This window comes from Nicotiana tomentosiformis, chromosome 2, assembly GCF_000390325.3.
Source record: "Nicotiana tomentosiformis chromosome 2, ASM39032v3, whole genome shotgun sequence".
NCBI classification, from domain to species: Eukaryota; Viridiplantae; Streptophyta; class Magnoliopsida; order Solanales; family Solanaceae; genus Nicotiana; species Nicotiana tomentosiformis.
In genome coordinates this window covers 78603602-78619244 of record NC_090813.1, presented here as the reverse complement: position 1 = coordinate 78619244, position 15643 = coordinate 78603602, and the positions used below count along the sequence as shown (strand labels likewise).

The following is a 15643-nucleotide window of genomic DNA, read 5'->3' as shown; positions in this document are numbered from 1 at the left end:
TTATCCAATTCCAGATATATCTATTGGTATATTTGCTATAAAAAAAAAACCAAACCCTCACCCAGCACCCCCTCCCCCCTAAAGAAATTTAAAAAATTAAAAAAAAATTAACCCCCTCCCCCCGAATTCCAACTCTTCTCTTCTCTTCTCTTCTCTTCTTTCTTCTCTCCTCCACCAATCATAGTCATCTCTATTACGGGAATCTCGTTGCCCCCTTTTTCTCTTCTCTTCTTTCTACCACCACCATTCTCCTACTTTATCATGCCTTTAAAATCAGAAAAAAATAATAATCTCGTCATCAAATCCCTCTTGCCCAGAGATGCCATGCCTTACTTTTGCTATCCAAGAAATAGTTTTAAAAACTCCAGATTTTCAGAGAATCCAATGACCTCAGCAAATCCTCTGGTGAGGTTTTAAAGCCAAAATTCAGATTCCGTTTCAGGTTAAATGCTTTTATCTTATTCAACTCAAAAAAAATTTCGCTATAAACAAAAATAGGCACATATGCCTTCACCTTTTTTGTAGAGAGTAGGAAGAGCAAAAGTATGAGCAAAAACAAGGCTGGTACTCAAAATCAAACTCGGGTATTAATAATATTTTCTCGTGGCTATAACTACTCGGATATAGTCTTTTTTTAATTCTTTTTTATGTAGTATCTTTCTAGGTCACAAAATTTATTTTAATAAGAATTAATTTTTATCCAATTCCAAATATATCTAGTGGTATATTTGGTTTTAAAAAACAAAACCCAACCCCCTAAAAAAAAATAAAAAATAAAAAAAATAAACCCCCCTCCAATTCCAACTCATCTCTTCTCTCCTCCACCAATCGTAGTCGTCTCTATTGGAGGAATCTCGCTGCACCCTTTCTCTCTTCTCTTCTTTCGACCACCACCACTCTCCTACTTTATCAAGCTTCTAAAATCAGAAGAAAAAAATAATAATCTCGTCATCAAATCTCTCTTGCCCAAAGATGTCATGTCTTACTTTTGATATCCAAGAAATAGTCTTAAAAGCTCCAGATTTTCAAAAAATCCAATGACCTCAGCAAATCCTCTGGTGAGGTTTTAAAGCCAAAATTCATATTTCGTTTCAGGTTAAATACTTTTACCTTATTCAACTCAAAGCTTTTTTCGTTATAAACAAGAATAGGCACAGATGCCTTTTGCAGAGAGCAAGAAGAGCAAAAGTATGAGCAAAAATATGGCTGATACTCAAAATCAAACTCGGGTTCTTGACAATATTTTTTCGTAGCTATGAGTACTTGGATATAGTCTTTTTTTAAATCTTTTTTATGTAGTGCTTTTCTAGGTCACAAAATGTTTTTTAATAAGAATTAATTTTTATCCAATTCCAAATATATCTAATGGTATATTTGGTTTTAAAAAACAAAACCCAACCCCCAACTCCCTAAAAAAATAAAAATTAAAAAAATAAACCCCCACCCCCATTCCAACTCATCTTTTCTCCTCTCTCTTTTCTCATCCACCAATCGTAGTCGTCTCTCTTGCAGAAATTTCGCTGCCCCATTTCCCCTTTCTCTCTTCTCTTCTTTCGACCACCACCACTCTCCTTCTTTATCATGCCTCTAAAATCAGAAAAATACAATCTCGTCATCAAATCTCTCTTGCCCATAGATGCCATGCCTATCTTGTGCTATTCAAGAAAGTCTTAAAAGCTCCAGATTTTCGGTGAATCCAATGACCTCAGCAAATCCTCATCATGAGGTTTTAAAGCCAAAATTCAGATTATGTTTCGGGTTTAAATACTTTTACCTTATTCAACTCAAATCGTTTTTTGCTACAAACAAGAGTAGCAACAAATGTCTTCACATTTTCTGCAGAGAGCAGGAAGAGCAAAAGTAAGAGCAAAAATATGGCTGGTACTCAAAATCAAACTCGGGTCTTAACAATATTTTTTCGTGGCTATGACTACTCGGATATAGTCTTTTTTTAATTCTTTTTTATGTAGTGCCTTTCTAGGTCACAAAATTCTTTTTAATAAGAATTGATAACCCCCGTCGCTATCTCCTGTCTCCTCTCTTTGGGCGACTTTAAGGAGTTGTGAGCAGCCATGGCTTCCGTGATCTCTCCCCAGCCTTTGGATGTGGGAGAGCCTAATACAAACCCTAATGAGAGCGCCCTTAACCCTACAAAACAACCTACATATGCTACATCTCTAAACTAAACACAAACAGCCAGCAATTTGTCAAGTGCAAAACTTATTCCTTGTGAAATATTACATGGTATACCTAGGCTTCTATTTACACTAGATGAGCGAAGAGATTTTGCAAAGGGGGAAGGTCTTCATCAAGCTATCGTGATTAAACTATCCACAAGTGCGCTAGATATGAATGTTTTAAGATCATTGCTGCCCAAAGTTCTTGGCATCAAAGGCAACTGCCTAGTTGGATTACTTGCACCCCGACAGATTTTGATGCGCCTGGATCAATATGAGAATTATGTTACTGTTTTGTCAAGGAGTGTGAATTATTTCACACATATTGGAAAGGAACATCAGCTTAGGATATTCCCATGAACCATTGGATTTAATCCAAAGGAGGAAACTTCACGAGCAACAGTTTGGATTTCACTCCCAAACTGTTGCCTGATCTGTTTGCATGCAGGTCGTTACTGTCTATTGTTGCTGTTGTTGGGAAACCAATAACTGTTGACAAAGCAACACAAACAAAGTCAAGACCTAGCACTGCTAGGGTTCGGGTAATACTAGACCTACTTGACAAACATCCTTCTCAAATTCGTGTCAAAAGTGTGAACAACAAAACTGGTAAGATTGTAGAGGAATTGCAAGAAGTTATTTATGATAATTTGCCTCTATATCGTAACCATTGTAAGCACCAAGGTCATGATGAAAAAAAGTGTTATTTATTGTTGAGCAAGAAAGCTACCAGTAATGTGGATGAGGATGGAGTTGAATTTGATGCAACTTCAATTGAAAGATTGCAAGGAGATGCAAGGGATTTTTTAAGTGCAAAAAGAGTTACGCAACAACTGGTAGAAGGAGCTGAACGAGATATAATTAATGGGCAGCAAAAATGATTGAAGTTACAAACTGATGGAAGTCAACAAATTGCTACAGTGATCGATGGTAGTAAAGGGGAGTTGGTTGTGGCTAATGCTGCGCAGAATTTAGACACAACTAAAGGTAATATCTTAACAATTGAGAAAGGTAAATATAAATCCACATACGATCCCAGCTACTGCAGTGTTAGCGAGGTTATACTACAAGGTTGTTGGTACTGAGCAGATTAGGGCTACACCAGATGTTTCCTTAGGTCATGAAGTAGTGGCATGACATATTGGAAAACCTGGAAAAGAGTCAGCTACTGTAGTTTCAAATTTGAAAGCTATTGTTGCATTGAATGCATCTGCTGATTGACCTACTACAACACTAGGTGAATTAGCTAATCTAGCAGGTTTTAGAGGTGAAACTGGTACAAAAGGAACTAGAGATGAGAACAACTTTTAGGTTAATCCTAAGTCTACTGGGAAAGCATATAATGATGCATCTTCTACTCCTAAGTCTGCCGGGTTGTGTATTGTTGGTCAAGAAGCTGCAATTTTGAGTAGCAATGAAGCAGGGAAGGAAAAAGCATCTGTGAAGAGTTCAAACGTAGATAAAGAGATGAAGGAATCTAGGGAGGCAGACTAGAACACAATGTCGTCTAAAAAGAAGGCAACATATCGATTGTCTTCTCCAGACCTCAATAAAGCACGAGCCAATGATCGAGTAGATGGTGTTAAGGATATTCTTAGCAATAATATGTATGATATGTTGATGATTGATGAGCAACTTGTACCTGCTAGGATGGAGAAGAAATCATAGGATAAGGAGGGACAACTTGCGTTGATTGAGAATGAGCATAATGTGTCCAGTAACTCCGTCACACCTAATATCAATATCACTGCACTTGGAGTGCAAATTCTGGAAAATAAGAACCCTTCAAAAGCACTGCCTGAGTTTCATACCAATGCAAATAAAGGGCACCCTCTTCAAAGGGTGACTGCCTACGAGAAGATTGGAGTTGGATTGAATACCTCCAATCGTGAAGTGTCTTCCAGTGATATATTTGATCATTCAATTCAACCTTCGCACAACATGGACACATTGTCCATGATGTCGTCTGCAACAAAAAATTCAAAAGGATGGTGTAACGACCCAACCAGTTGTTTTGAGTATTTTATTTCGCTCACTCGTTTGAAGTCTTGGGTAGCTTCATATGATGTATTATGACTTATGTGAATCGTCGGTTTTAGTTTTTTTCGGGTGTTTCGAAATTAGTTTGGAAGAATGAATTTCATGTTTGAAGTTTTAAGTTTGAAGAGTTAACCAAGTTTGACTTTTAAGTATTTGACCCTCGATCAGAGTTTTAATGGTTCCGTTAGGTCCGGATGGTGATTTTGGACTATTTGGCGAAAGTTGAAAATTTGAATGTTTGGAATGTTCATAAGTTTGACCGGGAGTTGACTTTGATGATATCGGGTTCAGATTGTGGTTCCAGGAAAATTTGATGAAAATTTTGGACTATTTGGCGAAAGAGCTTTGTTATGTCATTTGGGATTTGTATGCAAAATTTGAGTTAATTCCGAGTTGATTTGATATAGTACGGCGGGAGTTTTGAAAGTTGAAAGTTCAAAAGTTCATTAAACTTTATTTGAGGCGCGATTCGTGGTTTTGATGTTGTTATGCATAATTTGAGGCCTCGAGTAGGTTTGTGTTATGTTTCGAGACTTGTTGGTATGCTCGAACAGTGTCCCGAGGAACTCGGGTGAGTATCGGGCGAGGTTCAGATCATTTTGTCTCATGCGGCATGATTGAAGGAATTTTTGGTGCTGGTGTAGCCATCTGCGGAATCTTGGTCATAGAAGTGACTTCGCATATGCGGACTCTTCATCGCAGAAGCGAATTTGGACTAGAGGGCGAGAAGTCGCAGGTGCGGGGAGTTGAGCGCATCTGCGCGACCACATGTGCGGTTCTATATGCACGGAAGCACGACCGCAGAAGCGGAGAGATGATCGCAGAAGAGGTGATGCTGAGTTTGAGCGTGTTTGCAGAAGCGAAGGTTGGGCCGCACGTGCAAGTTAGCAGAAGCGAGAATTTGGTCGCTGGTGCGAAAGTGTTGGGCAAATAGTATATAATTCGAGGGTTGGTTCATTTTGTCATATTTTGAGTTGGGGAGCTCAGATTTGGGCGATTTTCACCACATTGATTGGGGTAAGTGTTCTCTACCCAATTTTGATTATATTTCATGAATTCATCTTCGTTTTTGGCATTTGATTGATGATTTCAAAGTGGAATTTGGGGGGGTTTGTCTAAAATTTCATAAAGTAAAATTTCGAGCGATTCAGAGTCGGATTTGAGTAAAACTAGTATAGTTGGACTCGTAATTGAATGAATTATTGGATTTTATGAGTTTTGTTGGGTTTCGAGGTGCGAGCTCGGGTTTGACTTTTTAGTCGACTTTGGGCTTTTGATTAAAAAATTCAACCTTTATCGATTGAGTTTGTTTCCTTTGGCATTATTTGATGTTCTTGAGTTGCTTTGGCTAGTTTCGAGTCGTTCGGAAGTCGGTACGCGCATGATGGCATTTCTATTATTTGGCTTGACCGGTATTGTGTTTGTCTTGTTCGAGGTAAGTAACACTTCTATACTTGGTGCTGAGGGTATAAACTCTTGAATATACATTTTATGTGTTTGGAGTTGAGCTGACGCACATGCTAGGTAACGGGCGTGTGGGAGTGCACCGTGTGAATTATGACTCGATTGATTCTGTGGTACTGTGTATCAACCTAATCTTGTTTTTATCCATGAAATTTCTATGTGCTAGAGTAATTGAGTTGTGATCCATGTTAGGAACCACGTTTAGGCTATATGCTTATTCTGTTAGGACCCACTGAGGTTATTTCTGTTGTTGAGTTATTTGCCTAAATTGCATTTACATACTTAGTCATATTCATTCATTGGCATATCATATCTCAGTCTCTATTATCATTTGTTGTCACACCATGTTATCATTGTTTGGGGGTGATTGGCATGAGATTTGTGAGCCCGAGAGACTGGAGAGATTGATGACTGAGTTGGGGCATGAGGGCCGGATTGTGAGTGATATAAATGGGATCGGGATGCATGCTACAGCAGGACATATTGGCTTTATATATATATATATTATTATTGATGGGATCAGGCTGCACTCCGTAGCAGGCCATGTTGGCTTTATATTAGCGTTTGGGCAAGATCCGCCCCTCCGAAGTCTGACATACCAGCAGTGAGCACAGGAACCATACAGTGCTAAGTGACTGAGTGTGCTGAGTGATTGAGCGTTATGAGTGGGAGTGCGAGACAGTGAAATTGAGTACTTTGAGAGTGTGAGTACATGAGTTCATCACTATGATGTATTACATTTGACATGTATACTTGACATACAGGCATAGAGATGCATTTCCTCATGCTACACGGTTTTGTGACACTTAGGACTTCAAATGCACATTGACATGTAGGCATAGAGATGTATTTTTCTCATGCTATCTGATATTGAAATATCTTATCTATTGTTGAAAGTTTTAGGGAAAAATCACATATTTCGAACGTACTCATATTTTGGTGATTTCGGTGAAAGATTTGGGTTTTACTGTTATACTTAAAAAACATACCTATTTTCCGTAACTGTGAACGAGTTGAGCATCATACCTTTGAGTTATTTCTTGTACTACTTTTATCATATTGAAATGAGTTATTGTTAGATATTGGTGTTGGACTCTAACTGTTGTCCAAGCTCGTCAGTCTTTCAACCTAAGGTTACGTTTGTTATTTATTAAGTACATGTGGTCGGTTGTACTCGTACTACACTTCTGCACCTTGCATGCAGATTTTGGAGCTGATATCGCTGTATATGGCGGGAGCTGGCTTTGAGGATGAACCTTCTTTCCGGTTATATCATGGTAGCTTTAGATTTATAAAAAATTGTTTATGTACATTTCAAACAGATGATGTATTTATTTCATACTAGCTTTGTAAACTCTAAATCTTAGAAATTCATGATTTATACTATCACTTATTGGGAAGTTATATAAAAATCCAGTTATTTCATCATTTACTTTCTTAGTAAATCTTATTTGAATTGAATTGTTGCTAATTGTCATACCTAGCAGGTCGGGTTAGGTGTCATCACAACTAGTTAGATTTTGGGACGTGACAAGTTAGTATCGGAGCTCTAGGTTTATAGGTTCTACGAGTCATGAGCATGTGTCTATTAGAGTCTTGCGGATCGGTATGATGACGTTCATACCTAAATTCGAGAGGTTACAGGGCATTTAGGATAAACTTCCCATCTTTCTTTCCTTATCGTGATGCATTGATTCAGCTTGAAGCGTATCTCTTTGAATTTCCTTCCACTCATTCAGATGTGCATGTGAGCGTTCGTTATCAATTGTACACCGTTGGCTTGTGGAATTCCATGGATGAGGTGCGAGATGTGTTTTTTGTGTTTTTGGTGATGGGACAGTCTGGAGGACTTAAGGCCCGGTTTGGACCGCAACTTAGGCTCTGTAGTTTCAATTGTGTGAGCATGTGCCTTTGGACTTCTATGTCTAGTGTTGTCCCTATGAGTGGGAATGGTGGCCCAGTGAGTGGTTGGATGGATATATGATGAGTAGGATGAGACTGCGGGAAGCGTTTAGATGGTTGAAATATGTTGAGAAGAGTTTGCTTGAGATGTGAAAAGGACTATCGAGTGCTCGATTTCTGTGGATGTGTTATACGGTTTGGAGTTATGAGGAATATGATGGATTCTTTCATGTTATTTCATTTGTGGAATGAAGTAGATTCTCATGTCTTGTTGACGAGTTCAGACTCGATGGGATGCACTGATTGCATAGTAGTCGTGGCCATGAAGGGGTATAGAGGGAAGCCAATTCAAGTTAAGCATGTGGGTTATCTCCTGCGGGGTAGTCTACAAATGTGTGATCCTTATGATGTTGTGTGGAGAGGTTCTTTCTATTAGTGGGTTATATATGTTACGGTTTGAGTTTGGATCGGTTGAGAAAGTCAACTTGACTGTCACGAGGATGAACGCAAGATTAACAGCTGATTTGAGGTATTAGATGGTTTGTGTTGCATGAGCTTATGAAGGATTGTGTTGAATTTCGGTGTGGGATTATGGCAGTAATAAAGTATGGGTATTGTGAGTTATCAAATATTTGGATTTATGGCTTCGAGCCAAGTGTGGGAGTCTGCTATCAACGATTTGATTGCATGGTTAAGTGTTGTACTTGTTTCGGTTTGAGGCACACTTGTGGATGACTTACAAAGGCTGATTTCGAAGATGACTTGAGTAAGGAATTTATGGATGCATGATGTATTATACTTTATGGACATATGGAAGTCTTGGGAATGGTTTAGGGTTACTGTTCGTGATGGATGTAATGTACTAAGAAGGGGGATTCGCTCGGTTGCTTAAAGGTGTGAATTCGTTCTTTGGGTGTTGGTGTGCTAATGGAGCACATATCGTTCGGCTCGTTTGGAAGGTTCATTTGAGATTTTTCTATGTGACATGGAAGAATTATAGAAGTATTTCTCATTGGGATGATTATGTATGATATATGTGTTAGTCATTCAAGTGGTGGAGTTGGGATTGGCTATGGTAATTCATGTGTTCTATGGATTTGAAGACTGGGAGTTCACAGAAGCAGATTGTTTCAGGGTTGCAAACTATGAAGATGTGGCCAAAGTTATCTAGATGGTAGTACGTGCTATGGTTAGGTCATTGTGGACTTTTGAAGGTCTATTTATCCATTTGGGGATGACCAGAGTTGATTTGGGAGACAATTGGTAGGCCCAATGAGGATGTGTATTCTACACCGAGTCGGATTTATTGACTTAGAACTGATAGTGTTGAGGGGTGTGGCATTCGGTTAGAGTTGATCTTGTTTGTGTTCTGATAAGTTCTATGTGTTACTCTTCTATGCTAAGGTTGTGATTTATTGGTTATATGCACACATGATGCGGTTCTGTTTGGGCCTTGTAGCGGAATTCGAACGAGATGGTTATTGGGGTGTTGAATGGTTGATTGCGCTTTGGTTGTGGTATTTTCGGGCTGTGGTATGCATTGTTATTCACTTCTATGTGATTATGGTCATGCACTTCGGGTACTTGATGTCGAATTGCATGTGGTTGTTGATTTTGAGCATTGTAGCTTGAGGTAGTTCATATGGATCAGTATTTGGATGGGGTCACGCATTGTAGCTGGGTTATATTGGGATATTATCCTTTGCTTTAGATTCATGTGTCTTGATTTTACTATGTGTGATAGATTTGTAGCATTGCACTTGTGGTGGTATCTATTGAACTTGCGGGACGGTTATATCATTTGAATCATTTTCCATGTTTGAATACATTAAATTGTTGCTTATTGGTGCATGCATTGTACAGTTTGTGACTCTAGGTAGTATTGGTGTGGCATGTCAGTAATGTAGCTTGTATTTCATGAGATGAAGTCTTTGGGCCTGAAGTGCTTGCTATCGGATTTGATTACGGTATGTTTGGAAGAATAATATCGGAAATCAGCTTAGGATTTGGCTTGGGTTCTTGTCGGATGGGGGAGAGAGCTCCATAACTTGTTGATCAGATGAGTGATTATGAGTTTCTACGTGTTTATTTTATCATCAGTAGTGTACGAAGGTTTTGAACGAGGTTTTATTTGATATGAGCTTTACTAACGGTATCGGGTTTGTTTTGAGCAGCTATAGTGATCGGGAATTATTGCTACGAGTATGCGAGTTGTGTGGTACATCATATGATTACATCTTGGGTTGTGGTTATGGCTTAATACAACTTGTTCAGACTTATACAGTGTGTAGATGCGTGATTCGGGTCTTGTAAGGGATTCCAGATGTTGGAAATTGGGTTCTAAGGCTTACGGTCTAAGGTTAAAGTAATGATTTTCAGTTGTGATCTGTTGTTAGGCTTATATGGATTGGGGTGGTGTGGGATCATCCCCGGGTATGTGCATGGTAAAGTTACACGGCGATTTAATGGGTTTGAAACGACTCTGGGCACGTTCGAGGACGAACGTATATTTAAGTGTAGGAGAATGTAACGACCCGACTGGTCGTTTTGAGCATTTCATTCCGTTCAGCCGTTTGAAGTCTTGGGTAGTTTCATATGATGTATGATGACCTGTGTGAATTGTCGGTTTTGATTTTTTCAGGTGTTTCAGAATTAGTTTGGAAGAATGAATTTCATGTTTGAAGCTTTAAGTTGGAAGAGTTGACCAAGTTTGACTTTTGAGTATTTGACTCCGGATCGGAGTTCCATTAGGTCTGCAGCGAGAATTCACACAAAAACTCTTATCTAAGGTCAAATAAAGATTAATTAGTATTTTATTTGAATTTTATGTTTATTAATTCTTAAATAAAGATGAATTTTGTATATTTATATGTTAGAAACAAACAGTTTTAATCATTTAGTATTCAAATTTTATATTGAGCTTCAAATATCTTAATTTTAATACACATCTTAATATTCATATAGTAGTCTTAATCTAAGAAAAAACAAATGAAGCCGAGTGAAAAACTAGTCCAAACCACTTGGTGAAACTAGAAAAAAATCATCTTTAAAAACTGCCCAAGACTGATCAATTTTTATAGCCAGTCAATATTATTAAATATTTTTGAAAACAAAAATACCTGTGGTCAACCGAGAGCTAAGAGTCTAACAAAAAAGAACAATTGAAGGCCAACCGAACCCCTCTAAGAATTCCATAAAAGCCGCAAAATAACCAGTTCTGACATTTCTTGTCTTTTATCTTTTTCTAGACAGGACAATAGCCACAACGTATATGCGTTTTCCAAGCTGTGCCCACTCAAGAAATAATTTTCACATTATTTTTCTTGCACAAATATAATTTTGCTGAACAGTTAACATATACATAAAAAGTAGGTTATAGACAGAACTTTGATATTCAAAAAATCCAAAAAGAAGACTAATTTTTACCTTAAAGAAACCTCAAGTATAATATTAATTACATGCTGAGCTAGTCTCATTAGCTACCACCTTTTCTAAGAATTTATATTTCAAGATAATCGAACACCAGCTCTATATACACCTGATTAGTTGGAGAAAATTGTCACATGTATAGAACACAGAGAAAGAAGAAAGAAATTATATGTAAACTGCGCGGCAACACGAATTAGTGTGAATATGCTACAAATGATAATAACACCACAGACTACAAAAGCAATTACAAGTCTAAGTGAAAGTGGAAGACAATTTCATTTAATTTACCAAGTCGTACCAAAACAGAGCTTGACCTTGCTATGTACATAGTACAACCAACATTCTTATGAAATCAGAAGCGCCAGCATAGGCCCTTCAAACAGAATCCCCTAAATCATCTACCTCTCCCGTTCTCTAAATGTACAAATAAATACAAACAAGCCCAATATCCATCTTCAATGAAAGGATTGAAGAACTAGCACTTGTAAAGATTTTTCTTGCGTACACTAGAGACTAAATTCTGATCAATATAATCAGATCTAACCCCAAAACCTATGGTTCCTACAAAAACAATAGTATACAGAAAACCTCTTTTAGTGACAAATGTCTATGACTCAGCATCCATCTGCATAAATAACTTCCTCTGCAACCAATTATCATCTTCTGATGCGAACAATGTAACTGAAATGTCAGCCAGTTTCTTTCTGCTCAACTTTAACTTCCGAATTTTCAATTGCCTTGGAGCATTTGGCGCATCAACATCATTGAATTCACCCAAATCCTCAATTGCATTCTTGAAACCAAGCGTCTTTCTTGGTGTTGCATACTCAAAATGCCACCTTTTTGCTATCACAGTCTGTTCATCAAAGCAAAAAAAAAACCATTTAACTCACTAATTAAGAAACCAATTCAACTACTTCAATAGTGCAAAATGAATGTATTTGAATGATGTAATTGGCACTTACAGCTTCTCTAATTACCCTTGATACATGAAAAAGCCTCTTTAAATCATCATGATCAACTCCACACACTATCCTTATCTGCAAAAACAAGGAACAAGATTAAGAAAAAGTAATTTTCAGTACCATTATACTGATGCATTCAAAATATACAGAAAGGAGAATTTGGCTGATTAAACTCACCAGAATATCTTGAGGCAAGGCTTCAATAGGAGACTTGTCATCACAAAAGAAAAATGAATTATGACTGCACACTTTCTTCATAGGTGTTGTTGTGGGACTGAAATCAACATCCACTGTAATTCTTTTCCTCCCAAATGAGGTACTCCTCACTAGCCCCGACCCATAACTTTCACATTTCTTTCCCAATATCATTTTCACTAAATACCTGATTTTTCCAACACATATACAACAAAACCTTCAGAATTATCCAAATCCAAACACCAAATCCAATAAAATTCTATCTATAATCTAAATTTTCTTCCCAACTTTGTTATTTGAACTTAATAACAGAACCTCATTAACCCAAAATCAAATCAAACATAATGTATCTCCAAGATATCATTACTCAGTGGGTAAGCAGCAATATATAGATACGCACCTTAAAATTAATCCTTAATTTGCACTGCAGCAGTAAATTAAGATTGAAAGTAACGGATGTTCTGAACAAGGAAACTAATGAACTGCCTTTCTACACAACTTGTACAGCACTTCATTTGGACGAGGGTCAAGTTCCCTTATATACACGTCTTTTTTACTGTAAACTTTTTACTTTTCTCTCTCTATTTTTTTCAAAATAATATTTAAATGTGTAATGGATAAATATGTATGGCTGTTAAAAGGATTTGATCTTGCCTAGAAAGGACTCGAACTTCCCCATACAAATATCTTTTGGGTTTTGTGCTTTAAATCTGAAAGAGGGAAAAAAAACTAGCCGTTTGAGGGGGACACGTGGCAATATGGGAGAGGTTGAAGGGTTAACGTGGGTAGTTTAGATGACGTGGTAGATTTGGTCGGTTCCATGTCAGCATGTTGGTAGCTAATCTAACACGTTTGATGCTCTTAGACTTCTTCAGTGGATACTACTAAAATCGTCTGACACGTGGTTTTGAAGGAAAAAGAGTAAACAAGATACTGACACGTCATTGATTGAAGAGATGAACGGTGAGGATCTGTTGAGGAAATATACAGGAGTGTGATGAAGGGTAATTGATAGTGACGGTCAAGTAAATCCTACTCAGAGAAGCAGAGTCTTAATAGGCGGCTGTTGCAGTTTTTACACTATGGGGAAAGGGTCAAAAGAGGGTCAATGCGTTTACAAGTTGTAAAATTTTGTATTTTTATATTGAGAAAAGAGAATCCTATGTAGCCGTGTTATATTCCAACACGGTAATGGCGACAATTGCGATTTTAATTTGGAGGAAAAAAGACACGACGGATTTTGAAAAATCAATTTTTTTTTAGCTAACCAACTTTGGTTTATAATTTGTTTAAGTATTAGAATATGGAAATTGTTGCTCAGCCAAAATGTAGGTGGCCCAGAAACATAATGTGTCACTTGGTTGAACTAAAATTTCAAAAATGTCTATTTGATCAATTAATGTTTTAAGTGCACAGTTAACCCTTTTAAACTATTGTATCATGAAATAGGGCATTATAAGCTGAATTTTTGCTATTTGAAGAAGTATGATAAAATACGATAATTCACAACTTTAATAGTTAGAAAAACTTCAAATGTATGAAAAATCTGCCATGGATGAAATTATTTGTGTTAACCCGAAAAACGGATGTAGTTGAATTTGTACGTAGTTCTAAGGATATGTGGCGCAACTTAATACAAATTGTAAGGATAAATAGAAATAGAGATAGAAATATAGATTGCAAAGAATGCAAAATAGATAAGGTTGTAAAGAAGATGAATTTTAGGATTCAACAAGTGGAATCAATTTAAGAAGCTTGAAAGAACAATTCTTTACTGTGGGAGAATATAGTGTTTTGATTACAATGTAAGCCTGAAAACTTGCCTTTATAGAAATGATAACCATGCCCTTTATAGTAGAGGGATCTTGCTCTAAACATAATTAAAAATACTCAGTGGGAGACCCACGATAAATCAACTTTTCCACAATTCCTGCCAAGATTCTCTCCTCTAGTGGGATTGCAACGGCTTTTGTCTGCGAGCTCGATCTTGACTCGAGCTCTCGATCTTGGTTTGAGCTCGATTCTGACTCGAGCTCTCGATCTTAGCTCGAGCTCGATTCTGACTCGAGCTCTCGAATTGATTCGGGTCAATGTTGGTCGGTCTCTAGATCATAAGCTCGATAGCTTTACTTTGCATCATAGTTCGATTTGGATCCGAGCTTGACAATGATATCGAACTCGACATTGATCGGCCCCTCGGATTCGAAACTTGTTTGTACCATCTTCGGAACCCATCTCGAGGTCTCACTTCGATCGATTATCTTTCAAACTCGATCAGACGTACGAAGGCCGAAATCTATTTCGACCGTATATAATTTGACTCTAAAATAGTAATAGTGGCAAACCAATCGAGCAGAAATAATAATTACTCTAGAACTTTTTATTTTCATTTTTTGTTCAATTTAGACAAACAGATCTTAGTCAAAGTTATAGATGAACTTAAAGTTATTAATTAGTGGCCAAGTAAGACTTAACTATCAGGGGATAAGACAAGGACATCAATAGAGGGATAAAAAAGTATTAAGTTGGTATCAATCTCATCATTTGGTCAATTAACTCAGTATTCAACCAAATACACATATACGTGCATTACACGTGTGTATCGCATCAATAAATAAAAAATATTCAAGAAGAATGGATCGTGATATTTCACCTACATTCTAAGTTTGTTCCCTTTTTTAGGCACTACAACTACATTGGCTAACCATTCGTGATATTTCACCTCCCGAATGGATCCTATCTTGAGAAGTTTGGTTACCTCGTCCTTTATGAATGTGTGCTTTACCTCAGACTAGGTATTCTCTTTTGCTTCACCAGTCTGAACCTAGGGTCCAAGTTTAGCCTATGCGTCGTTATGTCCAGTGGGATTCCTGTTATATCTAAATGGGACCAGGCAAAGCAATCAATATTATCGATAAGAAATTGAATAAGTTTCTTCCTGAGTTCAGGGCACAACCTCGTTCCCAGGTATACCTTCCGTTTGGGCCAGTGCTCGATTAGCGTGACTTGCTCCACTTCCTCAATCGTTGATTTGGTGGCGTCGGAGTCATCGGGAATCACAAAGGATCGAGGGATCCTCTTATCATCTTCTTCTTCGATCCCATGGTTATCAGGTTGGGTCAAAGCCGATGTTTATGACTGCTATTTGGTATCTCGTTCCCCTTCTGAGCCCGATCCCTTTACTGGCGAAGGCGAGGATATTGGTTTCGCTTCCTCGACGGCGAACATTTCTCTTACGGTTGGTTGTTCTCCGTACACTGTTTTGACTCCTCTCGATGTTGGGAATTTGAGGACCTGGTGCAGCGTCGAAGGTACAACTCCCATGTTGTGGATCCATGGCCTTCCGAAAAGGGCGTTATATCTCATGTCGCCTTCGATCGCGTGGAACTTCATTTCCTGGATGGTTCCGACAATGTTTATTAATAGAATTATCTCGCCTTTGGTGGTTTCACATGCCATATTGAATCTGTT

General features: G+C 37.8%; 1 protein-coding gene across 1 annotated transcript; it reads right to left on the bottom strand.

The window, feature by feature from the left end:
* Positions 1–11265: 11265 nt before the first annotated feature.
* On the bottom strand, positions 11266–12756 carry LOC104098056 (F-box protein At1g61340-like). Its single transcript, XM_009604709.4, has 4 exons — positions 12573–12756; positions 12155–12359; positions 11978–12052; positions 11266–11868 (listed from the first exon to the last, which is right to left on the bottom strand). Exons 2-4 carry the CDS (start codon positions 12344–12346, stop codon positions 11620–11622), a joined length of 516 nt encoding a protein of 171 aa, XP_009603004.1. The 5' UTR covers positions 12347–12359; positions 12573–12756; the 3' UTR covers positions 11266–11619.
* Positions 12757–15643: the final 2887 nt, after the last annotated feature.